This window comes from Ranitomeya imitator, chromosome 3, assembly GCF_032444005.1.
Source record: "Ranitomeya imitator isolate aRanImi1 chromosome 3, aRanImi1.pri, whole genome shotgun sequence".
Lineage (NCBI taxonomy): Eukaryota > Metazoa > Chordata > Amphibia > Anura > Dendrobatidae > Ranitomeya > Ranitomeya imitator.
Window position 1 is genome coordinate 255,372,328 of NC_091284.1, and position 15,268 is coordinate 255,387,595.

Sequence of the window (15,268 nt, forward strand, 5' to 3'; positions counted from 1 at the left end):
GTGTTTCACTACAGTTTGTAACGCAGAGCCGTGAAAATTAAAAAAAAATCTTTCCCCCCAAAATTATTTTTTAGCCCCCAGTTTTGTATTTTCCCGAGGGTAAGAGGAGAAATTCGACCCCAAAAGTTGTTGTCCAATTTGTCCTGAGTACGCTGATACCCCGTATGTTGGGGGAAACCACCGTTTGAGCGCATGGCAGAGCTCGGAAGGGAAGGAGCGCCATTTGGAATGCAGACTTAGATGGAATGGTCTGCAGACGTCACATTGCGTTTGCAGAACACCTAATGTACCTAAACAGTAGAAACCCCCCACAAGTGACCCCATATTGGAAACTAGACCCCCCAGGGAACTAATCTAGATGTGTTGTGAGAACTTTGAACCCCCAAGTGTTTCACTACAGTTTATAACGCAGAGCCGTGAAAATAAAAAATCTTTTTTTTTTCCCACAAAAAATATGTTTTAGCCCCGAGTTTTGTATTTTCCCAAGGGTATCAGGAGAAATTGGACCCCAAAAGTTGTTGTCCTATTTGTCCTGAGTACGCTGATACCCCATATGTTGGGGTAAACCCCTGTTTGGGCACACGGGAGAGCTCGGAAGGGAAGAAGCACTGTTTTACTTTTTCAACGCAGAATTGGCTGGAATTGAGATCGGACGCCATGTCGCGTTTGGAGAGCCCCTGATGTGCCTAAACAGTGGAAACCCCACAATTATAACTGAAACCCTAATCCAAACACATCCCTAACCCTAATCCCAACAGTAACCCTAACCACACCTCTAACCCAGACACACCCCTAACCCTAATCCCAACCCTATTCCCAACCGTAAATGTAATCTAAACCCTAACTGTAACTTTAGCCCCAACCCAAACTGTAGCCCTAGCCCTAACCCTAGCCCTAACCCTAACCCTAACCCTAGCCCTAGCCCTAACCCTAGCCTTAGCCCTAACCCTAGCCCTAATGGGAAAATGGAAATAAATACATTTTTTTAATTTTTCCCTAACTAAGGGGGTGATGAAGGGAGGTTTGATTTACTTTTATAGCGGGTTTTTTAGCGGATTTTTATGATTGGCAGCCGTCACACACTGAAAGACGCTTTTTATTGCAAAAAATATTTTTTGCGTTACCACATTTTGAGAGCTATAATTTTTCTATATTTTGGTCCACAGAGTCATGTGAGGTCTTGTTTTTTGCGGGACGAGTTGACGTTTTTATTGGTAACATTTTCGGGCATGTGACATTTTTTGATCGCTTTTTATTCCTATTTTTGTGAGGCAGAATGACCAAAAACCAGCTATTCATGAATTTCTTTTGGGGGAGGCGTTTATACCGTTCCGCGTTTGGTAAAATTGATAAAGCAGTTTTATTCTTCGGGTCAGTACGATTACAGCGACACCTCATTTATATCATTTTTTTATGTTTTGGCGCTTTTATACGATAAAAACTATTTTATAGAAAAAATAATTATTTTGGCATCGCTTTATTCTCAGGACTATAACTTTTTTATTTTTTTGCTGATGATGCTATATGGCGGCTCGTTCTTTGCGGGACAAGATGACGTTTTCAGCGGTACCATGGTTATTTATATCTGTCTTTTTGATCGCGTGTTATTCCACTTTTTGTTCGGCGGTATGATAATAAAGTGTTGTTTTTTGCCTCGTTTTTTTTTCTTACGGTGTTTACTGAAGGGGTTAACTAGTGGGCCAGTTTTATAGGTCGGGCCGTTACGGACGCGGCGATACTAAATATGTGTACTTTTATTGTTTTTTTTTTTTTTTTTTTTCGATAAAGAAATGTATTTATGGGAATAATATTTTTTTTTTTTTTTCATTATTTTGGAATATTTTTTTTTATTTTTTTTTACACATTTGAATTTTTTTTTTTTTACTTTTTTACTTTGTCCCAGGGGGGTACATCACAGATCAGTGATCTGACAGTTTGCACAGCACTCTGTCAGATCACTGATCTGACATGCAGCACTGCAGGCTTCACAGTGCCTGCTCTGAGCAGGCTCTGTGAAGCCACCTCCCTCCCTGCAGGACCCGGATCCGCGGCAATCTTGGATCCGGGGCTCGAGCAGGGAGGGAGGGAGGTAAGACCCTCGCAGCAACGCGATCACATCGCGTTGCTGCGGGGGGCTCAGGGAAGCCCGCAGGGAGCCCCCTCCCTGCGCGGTGCTTCCCTGCACCGCCGGCACATCGCGATCATCTTTGATCGCGGTGTGCCAGGGGTTAATGTGCCGGGGGCGGTCCGTGACCGCTCCTGGCACATAGTGCCGGATGTCAGCTGCGATAGGCAGCAGACACCCAGCCGCGATCGGCGGCGCTCCCCCCGTGAGCGCCGCCGATCGCGCTGGACGTACTATCCCGTCCATGGTCATAGGGGCCCACCCCACATGGACGGGATAGTACGTCCGATGTCATAAAGGGGTTAAAGACATTTCCCTTTACTTGGGCGCCCAGGGCCACGGACCGGGTCGCAGCCACCAAGACATCCCCTACAAGTACCCCGACCCGGTACAGAGTACCCCACTGCCCTGGTGGCTGACTCAACTTGGCGTCATGAACAGGATGTACCTGGGGGTGAACTGCTGGGGGGCAAAACATCCTATAACCAACTTTTTCATAGCGGGATGAGGACATTTTTTTTCCTTTTACTATGGGATGAGTTTTAGTTTTGAATGACACCATTCACTTTACCATACAATATGCTGTAAAACAGGAAAGAAATTTGTTCACACTATGAAAAAGCTTTCTATACCCATCTGCTTTGCATGGCTTTCCATTTATGAGGTTACGGGATTCTGGAAACTGGAAAAGAAGTTCATCTTGCAACTGGGCCAGAGATCTCATTAATTCCTTCAGAGCTTTGTAGCCTAAAAAACAAACAAAATACACCAAAATATGTAAAAACACCAATACTAGCTGAAACTCCTAATAAGATGTGACGAAACAGCAGAAAAAAATGAAAGGCTGTCTGAACATTATATATGAACACGAGGGAAAACATTACCAAACTTCTCATCCACTCCTTGACCTCAGTTAAAGGGAACCCATCAGGTTCCCCCATTCCCTCCAACCCAGCAGCATTCACATATGTATGACTAAATTCCCTGGATAACTAGCCCTAAGCAGGTCACTATGACCTGCCCCCTAATTCACACACTGAATAATGTCAAATTCCAGCCTTGCTGAAGCAATGGTTAGACGGAGACCTGGAGAGGCATACAAGCCACAGTGTCTTGCACCCATTGTGAAATGTGGTGGAGGATCGGTGATGATCTGGGGATGCTTCAGCAAGGCTGGAATTGAGCAGGTTGTTCTTTGCGAAGGGCATATGAATCAAGCCGCATACAATGTTATCCTGGAAAAACAGTTGATTCCTTCTGCTCAGGCAATGTTCCCCAACTCTGAGGACTGTTTTTTTCCAGCAGGACAATGGGCCATGCCCCAAAGCTAGGTCAATCAAGGTGTGGATGAAGGACCACAACATCAAATCCCGGTCATGAGCAGCCCAATCTCCAGACCTGAACCCCATTGAAAACCTCTGGAATGTAATAAAAAGGAAGATGGATAGTCACAAGCCATCAAACAAAGAAGAAGAACTGCTTTCTTTTTTGCACCAGGAGTGGCATAAAGTCACCCAAAAGCAGTGTGAGAGACTGGTGGAAAGCATGCCAAGACGCATGAAAGATGTGATTAAAAATCATGGTTATTGCACAAAATATTGATTTCTGAACTCTTCCTGAGTTAAAGGGAACCTGTCACCCCCAAAATGGAAGATGAGCTAAGCCCACCAGCATCAGGGGCTTATCTACAGCATTTTGTAATGCTGTAGATAAGCCCCCAATGTAACCTGAAAGGTAAAAAAAAGAGGTTAGATTATACTCACCCAGGGGCGGTCCCGGTTCTGTTCGGGTCCGATGGGAGTTGCAGTCCTCTCCGGGGCCTCTCACCTTCATAGGATGACGTCCTCTTCTTGTCTTCACGCTGCAGCTCCGGCGTACTTTGTCTGCCCTGTTGAGCAAAGTATTGCAGTGCGCAGGGGCCGGGAAAGGTCAGAGAGGCCCAGCGTCTGCGCACTGCAGTACTTTGCTCTGCACTCAACAGGGCACACAAAGTACACCGGAGCCGCAGCGTGAAGACAAGAAGAGGACCTCATCCTATGAAGATAGCAGGCCCCGGACCGGACTGCAACTCTCATCGGACCCAAACAGAACCGGGTGAGTATAATCTAACCTCTTTTTCTCATCTTTCAGGATACATCGGGGGCTTATCTGCAGCATTCCAGAATGCATTATAAAAAAAAAATTAGTTTGAAAATGGCGCCGTACTGCACCATCTTGCTAGAGAAAAAAAGAAATCTCTTTACAAGTCAATGGGAAAGCTCAAAATATGCCTGGAAGATCCACATATGTGTTTTGGAGAGTTTTGACAATATTTTTGCTTTATTATTAACCATGGGAAAATGGTCCAAAAAACCACTGGTGGCCAAAACGATCAGGAAACAACACCCCCTCACCCCCCCAAAAAAAAAAAAAAAACATAAGCGACACTTTAAGACCGTTTTTGGAAGTGTCTACTGCCTGAAAAACTTGGTTGGTTAGCCTGAGTTTAAGAGACGTCATGTGCACATACCTTCAGGCATAATTCCTAAATATTAGAGAGCAGTCTAAATTAACCATTATTAACTAATTGCAGAGCTTGTAAAGTTACAAAAGGCTATAAGTCAGGCTACCATTTCCCACCTATTGATAAATGAAAAACTCATTGAACAAAAATATATGATGTGGCTGGTACACTGCACAAACGGTATCCGCTTCCTCCGCCTGCTGCACGACCATCATTTACCCTGGCCCTAGACCGTTTTATTTCCAGTTCAGGAAAACTCATTGTAACAAAAATGCAAACATGCACACCGAGGCAATTCTTCCTCCTCTAGTAACGGAGATTAAACATTTGCCATATGAGTAGAAAGATTGTGGATTTATTGGCTAAAACAATGTGTCCACTATTTGGACAACTTCTTCTCATACCCCTCTCTTGGTGTCACTGTCCCCGCCTCCTGTCGAATTAAGCAGGAAGAGGAAGTCCGACATCAGCTGCAGTCCTGACTTCTTCATGTTCTATTTGTCTGAGGGGGGGGGGGGGGGGGGGGCAGTGACGCCAGCACTGATTGGGTGCTGATGTCACAACACCACCACCGGCGCCACGAGACCGCAAGTGCCGACACTGCTGGAATGGCAACGGCACAAGAGGCGAGTATAGGTTTTTTTTATGGGGGCCAAACATTTAGATCAAGAACGGTTTGTCCTAGTAGTGGACAACCTCTTTAAGTGGTTGAAAACTTAAGTTTTAGGTTTCTTGAGCAAGCTAATGCGTTTCAAAACTGTGAATTTTCAACCTATTCAGGTACGTAAAAAGTACAAAGCTCACGGTTAATATGTGGTTTTCAAGTATTAGGATACCCTCTCCTATGGCTGCTCGCAGGGTCTGTTATTGTCTGCAGTGGTGAAGTCACACTGACAGCACTGCAGTCAATAGCTGAGCTAAGAGCCTATGCCAGAGTTGACGGAACGAGCCATGGAGATCACAGATTGGCAGAAAAGCTGTAGCTCTGCAGACAAAAGATACCAAAAGCAGCTCCAGAAAACCTGCAATGGACCTGAGGAGGGCAAGTTTGTTTTAAAACCACTACAGTATAGGATTTTTTTAAAACCGGAAAGCCCTTTTAAAACAAGACCTTTTACTAGCTGCCTACGAAGTATAACACTCTGCTTCTGATCTCAATATTAAAAAATAATAAATCACCTCATTACTACTTAGACTATTGGTACACACATTTAAAACGGTCTGTCTACTACACCTAAAATTATTATTATCAACAATAACAGCGGTGTCATGATGATGAATGGTAGCAATAGGACCATTTCACTTTCTGATAAGCCAACTGTGCCAACAATTTTTTTTATATCCAACACAAAAACTTCTATTAAAGAGATATTCTCAAGTTATTACATTGCTTTAGTTAACGAGAAATAAAATAAGTTTGAAGTTCACTTGCTTTTTTTATCTACTGTCATTCTCCTGCAATGAGAGCTTTTATCTTTCATAACGTACAGCTGGTTTCCACAGAACTGCACCACAGGTGACTGTCCTTTCCCTGACAGTGTGTGCAGAAGCTACATCACAATATAGGCATTAACTCCTATTATACCATTTAGTTTCCTTCTGCCCATTGATTTCTATACCACAGTAAGCAGTTCATCTCCTTAACCCTCCTTCTCAGGTCCAGACAAACTTATCAGTCCTGGAGACTCAATCCCCCAAGACACAGCATCATGACACTTTCCTGAGCCTTGAGGTTGTTTAAATGCATTGTTATTTCTATACTAGATGGTGGCCCGATTCTAATGCATCGGGTATTCTAGAATATGTATGTATGTATATAGCAGCCACATAGTATATAGCACAGGCCACGTAGTATATAGGAGTACTATGTGGCCTGTGGTATATACCATGCGGCTGCTATATACATACATATTGTAGAATATCTGATGCGTTAATATAGGCCACGCAGTAAATAACACAGCCCACACAGTATATAACACAGCCCACACAGTATATAGCAGCCACGCAGTATATAGCAGCCACGCAGTATATAGCAGCCACGCAGTATATAGCAGCCACGCAGTATATAGCAGCCACGCAGTATATAGCAGCCACGCAGTATATAGCAGCCACGCAGTATATAGCAGCCACGCAGTATATAGAAGCCACGCAGTATATAGCAGCCACACAGTATATAGCAGCCACACAGTATATAGCAGCCCACGTAGTATGTAACACTGGCCACGTAATATATAACACAGCCCACGTAATATATAGCACAGCCCAAATAGTATCTAACATTGGCCACGTAGTATATAGCACGCAGTATAGAACAAAGCCACGTAGTATATAACACTGCCCACGTAGTATATAGCAGCCATGTAGTATATAACGCAGCCCACGCAGTATAGAACACAGCCCACATAGTATCTAACACTGGCCTAGTAGTATATAGCAGCCACACGGTATCCAACACAGCCCACGTAGTATTTAGCAGTGTGGGCACCATATCCCTGTTAGAAAAAATAATTAAAATAAAAAAATAGTTATATACTCACCCGGCGGGATCCAGCGAACCTCTGGCGATGAGAGCAGTTGCCATCTTGCGTTCCCAGGATGCATTGCGAAATTACCCAGATCACTTAGCAGTCTCGCGAGACCGCTAAGTCTTCTGGGTAATTTCGCAATGCATCTCTGGGACCGGAAGCTGGAGGCAGGCGCGAGCGCATCGTCGGACTACCGAAGGTGAGAATAGCAAGTTTTTTGTTTTTTTTTATTATTTTTAACATTAGATCTTTTTATTATTGATGCTGCATAGGCAGCATCAAAAGTAAAAGCTTGGTTACACAGGGTTAATAGCGGCGGTAACGGAGTGAGTTACCCGCAGCATAACGCGGTCCGTTACCGCTGGCATTAACCCTGTTTGAGTGGTGACCGGAGGGGAGTATGGAGCGGGCGCCGGGCACTGACTGCGGGGAGTATGGAGCGGGCGCCGGGCACTGACTGCGGGGAGTATGGAGCGGGCGCCGGGCACTGACTGCGGGGGAGTAGGGAGGGACTAATCGGACTGTGGCCGTCACTGATTGGTTGCGGCAGCCATGACAGGCAGCTGGCGAGACCAATCAGCGACTTGGATTTCCATCACAGACAGAGGCCGCGACCAATGAATATACTGGACAGACAGACAGAAGTGACCCTTAGACAATTATATAGTAGATTGTAAATAGAGGGACAGCAGTGTACACTGGAGATCAGATACTAATTGTTGAATGTGTTAGAGCAGAACTTGTGCTGAGCTTTACAGTACTAATAAAACACTACAGCTATTACTTACCAGAACGGTCTCTCCCAGAGGAATGCCCACCCACCAGAAATGAGGAAGTGAGAAGACTACAGAATTGCGAGCTGCTCAAGAGACAACTTGATAACAACTCTATAAAAGCCAGACATTCTAGATTGTCACCATGGAGCTGAGCGTATGTCCGCTCTATGAGAATAGTGAAAATCAGCGGCTGCAAAATGGCAGCAGCAGTAATATGACAATGTCAGGTGACCACCATGTGTTTTTACGTACAAGAAAAATCTTGGGAAAGGTTCTCGCTTTTTGAACCGAAATGCCACTATGGGCTATTAAATCACAAATTTTTCAATAAATCTAATTGGTGTGCTGCCTTCATTCTTTAATTCTATATTCAAGAAATATAACAGACATCTGAATGAGACTTTAAGGAGATCATGCAGATGGGCACAGCTGACGGTCACTCACCAGGCTATGCTCACATACCCTCTAAGGCTATGTTCACATGATGTGTTTTTTTTTCTGCAGGAAAAACCTGCTCTCTTGGCAGTAAAGAAATTGCTTACAAAAGCAGGTTTTGTTGCACTTTTAACAGGCACATTTGTCTCTTGTGCATGCTGATAAAATTTTGTGCCCCCCAAAACACCACATGATGCAACTTCCTGAGTTTTCTGCACCAAAAAAACAGCAGAAATGGATACTTGCGTTTTTTGCTGCTTTTTGCACTTACACGCAGCTTAAAATTTTAATTAAAAAAAAAAAGCAAAATTGCAACGTGTGAACATATCCTTAGGCAGGAAGAAACGCTTGGGAATAGAGAAGACCCTTTTATTGTTATGCCTCCATATTTATATATTCTAAGGTGATGGAGGGCTAGCAAAAAATAAAGTCAGCAGAATCTTAGCCATTTCTACGTTTCTGTATATAGTGCTTGTGTACATTTGCAGACTTGGATCCGTATAGGAATGGACTGAATTTTAGAAGTCGGTTATTGCAATGAAGGATCCCGGCACCTTACACTGATATATTTTTGTCCTGTATAAAATGTCTGTCTCGCTGCACTTTCGATGTCTATTTCTTATCTCAAGAACAATAATCATTTACCTCCACAAAGACTACCAATTGCACTGGTCATCCCCGGCAATTAATCCCCCAAGAAACATCAGATTAAATCTTTCCAGGCAAATCCGTAGCGTTGCTTTTGTTGGCTCTCTTCTTGTCAACATCCATTAAAATATGCCTTTAATTCTCCCACAATCTTAAAAAACACAGATTCCACTGTCTTCAACTTTAATCAACTCTAGGGCCGGCATTTTTCATTTCATAATAATGTGCTGCTTGGAATTCAAGAGGCAGGGCTGACATCAATCATTCGGTAAGAATTTTTCCACTGCAATAAATATGCAAATGAGGAAAGCCAGTCAGTCGTATTTCAGATCCGACTTTGCTAGTTTTTTTTTTTTTTTTTTAAAGAAAAGACACAAATTTATTAATTGCCAGTGGCCAGAGGAATCCTATTACTATGGGCATTGATTACAAAGCTGTGAGAGTGATTATTGTGCAAGTTGCGGCCAATCCAGGCATAAGAAAAAAAATTATTAAAGCACGACGGAGATTATAAACTCTGAATAACAATAAGCTTTTAACATTTAAGCCTTTATATTCCTTAAAATACATAAAATGGTAGGAGTGCATGGACACGGAAGCTTAAATGATAGAAATGAAGCAAATATATAGAAATGTTCCACAAATGAGAGCGTGCGCATGTCATTTAGAGAGGGATTCATTTCATCTGGCTGCACTGTACACGATCACTGACCTACCATACAACATGGTCCACGCTCCCTACATAAACAGTGGGAAAGTTTTAAGCAGGAAAGGGCTATTGGGACACAGCTCAGGAAGCTAACTTTCATTAATTTTTATCATTTTCTCCAGCATGGAAAGTTATGACACTTAGCTAGACACGTTCCTGTAAAAAAAAAAAAAGATGCATGTAGGTGATTTACAAACTCCATGTTCCCCCCTCCCCCCACGTATATTTTCCTGACTACAGCTGTTATGTAGCAGTACCTACTCATTCGGAGTATGGATGCTGGCAGTAAAAGGGTCAGCACTTGTGCCCTGTGAATGTTATGCTCATCAGAACAATCTTTTGCAGCAGACTTATCCCCAAAGTTCATGGGATATTCTCAAATTCTTAGATTGCTTTAATTAGTTAGAAAAAGCAAGTAAATTGCAAACTTATTTTCATATGGCCGTCATTCTCTTGCAGTAACATTTTTTATCGTTCGTAGTGTAAAGCTGGTTTCCATAGAGCCTGGCCTGCAGACCCTGACAGATGATGCGCAGCAGTTACATTCCAAGAGAGAGGTTAACTCCTAACATACCGGTCACCCCTCTTCAGTGTACTGATTTCTGTATGGCATATTATCTGCTTACCTCACTAATCCACCTTCTCAGCTTCTAAATAGATGCAGTAATAAAATCACAAGCCCTGCAGCTTTCAGAGCTGGTCTGCTAATCACTGCTCTCTGCTCTGGCTGTCTGGAGCTGTGCGTTTGATTAAATACCCTGTTTTCTCAATAAGTAAATACAGTGATAGCCATCTAAACTCCAGAACTTGTACTACAAATACTACAGTTCTACTATTCATCAGAGCTATCACATAAGAAGTGACTGCTCTGCTCGAAACGAGACTTAAGGCCCCGTCACACATAGCGACGCTGCAGCGATACCGACAACGACCCGGATCGCTGCAGCGTCGCTGTTTGGTCGCTGGAGAGCTGTCACACAGACAGCTCTCCAGCGACCAACGATCCCGAGGTCCCCGGTAACCAGGGTAAACATCGGGTAACTAAGCGCAGGGCCGCGCTTAGTAACCCGATGTTTACCGTGGTTACCATCGTTAAAGTAAAAAAACAAACGCTACATACTTACCTATCGCTGTCTGTCCTCGGCGCTCTGCTTCTCTGTTCTGGCTGTGAGCACAGCGGCCGGAAAGCAGAGCGGTGACGTCACCGCTCTGCTTTCCGGCTGCCCGGCGCTCACAGCCAGACCAGAGAAGCAGAGCGCCGAGGACAGACAGCGATAGGTAAGTATGCAGCGTTTGTTTTTTTACTTTAACGATGGTAACCAGGGTAAACATCGGGTTACTAAGCGCGGCCCTGCGCTTAGTTACCCGATGTTTACCCTGGTTACCAGCGAAGACATCGCTGAATCGGTGTCACACACGCCGATTCAGCGATGTCTGCGGGGAGTCCAGCGACGAAATAAAGTTCTGGACTTTCTTCCCCGACCAGCGACAGCACAGCAGGGGCCTGATCGCTGCTGCCTGTCACACTGGACGATATCGCTAGCCAGGACGCTGCAACGTCACGGATCGCTAGCGATATCGTCTAGTGTGACGGTACCTTTAGACTGCATAGCTCTGAGCTGCTCGAGAGACAACTTGAGAGTACCCCTTTAAGTGGCATTTACACAGCATGATAATTGTGAACACATGTTAAAAGCGATCATGATTGGTGCCAATCAACCAATGAAAGAGCAAAATGCTTGTTCATCTGAGGAAACTTACAAAAGATTATCGCTCTCGGCAGTAAAGAGGGCTGGCACTGCTGAGACCTCCGAACCTACGGACACTGCGCGGTCTACTATAGATTGCTCAGTGTGCATCGTTTACTTTCGCCTGCCGGTGTAAACAATCACTTAAACTATGGTCCTTTAATGAGACACAGGGGCTAAGCTGTTAAACACAGCTCCCGGTTTTGTCATAGAACAGACTTTTTTCCGTGAATTTTCGGCAGCTCGGATAATTTACTTAAAATGAGTAGGCCAATTTCTTTCACTTTCTCTAAAATGCGGCTGGTGCACAGCTGACTTGTTTTGCTTCTTTTTCCCTTATGCTCTTTTAGCAGCACATCTGAATTGCTTGCGTGTGGCTCTCTAGTTAATTGCAGTTTATACCTTGCATACTGTCTTTCTTATGAAGAAGACTGCTGTCAGAATTTCGGGATGTTGACATGATGGATTATAGTTTAGCTGCCCTTCGCTGCACGCACGACTGAAGTTCTATGAACACATGAGCAGAAACTGCGATAACTCTCCTTCAAATGTTATTCTTGTTACATATATGGCTCTCCTAATTCCATGTAATAAAACGTAAGGTATGGTTCATGGAGCAGCTGACTGTTGTCCGACTATGTAAATGGGGAAGCTTGCTTATTATTTTATTATATATTATTATATTTTTGCTAATATAGTGCTAGCATAGTCTACCAGCAGGGAAAATAAGAACTCCAAGCAAATGTGCGTTGTTAGACCTTCTGACCTCATTAAATTTACTACTCGAGTCTACTCCAGAATTCAGAAAAATACTTGGCAGAAATGTCTGCACCTCCAGGGTAAGAAAGTCTAGAACATGTTGATTTGAAGTTGCTTTTCATTTGTGATGATACACATAATAAATATTAAAGGGGGTTGTCCAGTCTAGAAGGGCAAGTCTGCAGACTGTGTGTGACTGCAGACTTGTGACTCCTCCCAGCGCACACACTGTACGCCAACTAGACAGGTCCTGGCTGGGAGTATGCACAATCGTATAATTGACCGCCGATTCCGGCCTTGAGCTGGATGCATCCAGTAACTAAGGCTGTGTGTCACAATGCTCCGTATTTTTATTGTGTCAACAACGTCTTACAGTTTTAGCAAAGCGGATGGGATTTATAGACATCTTACGCCCACTCTGCTTTTCTTTGACTCCCTATGAACCGACCTGTGGTGCGGGTTTCATATCTGCAACCTGTCAATTCCTCCTGCAGTACGATGAGCATTATGTGAGGATTTTCCCATAGTCTAGCATTAGATGCTGAAAATCCACATGCGTTTTCAGAGCGTTTCCGCAGTGGAAAAACATATCAAATGCATGCAATTCACACAACACTGTCAGTAAAGTTTTGTCAAAGCCAAATAACAGGAAGTATTAAAAACAAAGAAACTTTATTTAAAATACCACATAAAAAAAGACAAGAAGCGAAGCATAAAAAAAGCAATAAGAATGAAAGTAAAAAAAAAAAGCACTCAAACGCAATAAAAAAAATGGAAGTAACCTAATTAGTGCAGAAACTCTACATCATCAAAAAACTAACCAAAGACTAATCGTGGGAATGTAGCCTAAAGGGACTGACTGGTTTGGACGGAGGTGTTTGGAGATGAGCAGATGACAGGGAATCGGCTGCTAGGACTTCTGTGATCAGATGATATGGTCAGAGGAGGACTCCACCTCCATGCCAGGAGCTGCATCAGTTCAGCTCAAAAGCACCTCAATTTCCCAGAGCAGCTTATTAACATAAGAATACCTGATGCACACGACTCAACCATTTAGATAGTCTTGCACAAAGGGCTAACGCCAATTCAGACGTCTTCGGCGCTATATTTTTCTGTATTAGATAGGAAGTGAGCACAGCAGCCTTGCAGCGCTGGAGTCCTGGGTTCAAGCCCCACTAAGGACAACATCTGCAAAGAGTTTGTATGTTCTCTCCGTGTTTGCGTGGGTTTCCTCCGGGTACTCCGGTTTCCTCCCACATTCCAAAGACATACTGATAGGGAATTTAGACTGTGAGCCCCAACGGGGACAGCGATGAAAATGTGTGCAAACTGTAAAGCGCTGCGTAATATGTTAGTGCTATATAAAAATAAAGATTATTATTATTATTTATTAAGTGATGTATTGTCACTTTATTTAGAAATAATTGATTGTTGGCACCAAGTAAATTGCTTGACAAGGAAGCGTTCGGTGTTGGAATGCTGCAAATGCTGACCTTTCTCTTTATACCTCATGCAGTCTGACTTAACAAGCCTATAAAGATATGGCTCCATTACTAACATATGAGAAGGTACGGTAACTTTTCTGGTTTAGGTAAGATCTAGGCCGTAAGAACGAGAAAGCAAGAGGCTGAACATTTGGGCCAGATTTCACAGGAGCAATGGGCAGCACCGTGGCTCACTGAGGTCCGGGAGTAAAGGTACCTTCACACTAAACGACGCTGCAGCGATACCGACAACGATCCGGATCGCTGCAGTGTCGCTGTTTGGTCGCTGGAGAGCTGTCACACAGACAGCTCTCCAGCGACCAACGATGCCGGTAACCAGGGTAAACATCGGGTTACTAAGCGCAGGGCCGCGCTTAGTAACCCGATGTTTACCCCTGGTTACCATCCTAAAAGTAAAAAAAACAAACGCTTCATACTTACCTTCCGCTGTCTGTCCCCGGCGCTGTGCTTCTCTGTACTGGCTGTGAGCACAGCGGCCGGAAAGCAGAGCGGTGACGTCACCGCTGTGCTTTCCGGCCGCTGTGCTCACAGCCAGTACAGAGAAGCACAGCGCCGGGAACAGACAGCGGAAGGTAAGTATGAAGCGTTTGTTTTTTTTACTTTTAGGATGGTAACCAGGATTCTGATCGCTGCTGTGTGTCAAACTGAACGATATCGCTAGCGAGGACGCTGCAACGTCACAGATCGCTAGCGATATCGTTTAGTGTGAAGGTACCTTAAAACTAAACAAAGGGGCTTGTATGTTCTCCCTGTGTCTGTGTGGGTTGCCTCCGGGTACTCGAGTTTCCTGCCACACTCCAAGAAAAAGGTTTAGTCCCCAAAGAGGACAGTGATGGTAATGTCTGTAAAGCGCTGTGGAATTCATGGATCTATGTTAGTGACATTTTTTCAAATAAAAGAAAGCAGAAAGAAAAGCTGGTGGAAAAAAAAGCTGTGTGTTGGGAGAGGGTAAAAACAATTACAGGGGCTAACCCAAGAACTGGAAAATTTGATATGAATGATTCTAGAATTCATTCAGAGCTTGTTTGTATTATATGCGGAGAACTGAACCACGATTGATTGTGTCTAGTATACATTTTACCTACAACGTATCCACTGTATACTATGAGTGACGACACTACGCGTTGATTTTTAAAGATTTACAATATATGCAATAAAACCTTGTTCAGTGAGGGTATGTGCACACGTCAGGATTTCTTGCAGAAATTTTCCTGACAAATACCAGACATTTCTGCCAGAAATCCGCATGCGGTTTTTTTGCGTTATTTCATGCGTTTTTGACGCATTTTTGGTGCGTTTTTTCCCAAAAGCATAGAATAGCGGGAAAAACGCAGAAAATCCGCAAAATTAATGAACATGCTGCTTTTTTTTACCGCGATGCGTTTTTTTCGCGGAAAAAAACGCATCATGTGCACAAAACATGCAGAATGCATTCTAAATGATAGGATGCATAATGTATGCGTTTTCAATGAGTTTTTATAGCGTTTTTACCGTGAAAAAAAATGCGAAAAAACCTGAACGTGTGCACATAGCCT

At 43.7% G+C, this 15,268-nt stretch overlaps 1 protein-coding gene across 2 annotated transcripts in view; it reads right to left on the minus strand.

The window, feature by feature from the left end:
- The window catches only part of AATF (apoptosis antagonizing transcription factor), a 172,319-nt gene that overhangs the window by 87,226 nt on the left and 69,825 nt on the right, over nucleotides 1-15,268 (minus strand). For both annotated transcript variants that reach the window (XM_069756399.1, XM_069756398.1), the window contains exon 5: nucleotides 2,758-2,872. In XM_069756399.1, the coding sequence (XP_069612500.1) occupies nucleotides 2,758-2,872 (115 nt within the window). The remainder of the gene's footprint in view (nucleotides 1-2,757; nucleotides 2,873-15,268) is intronic.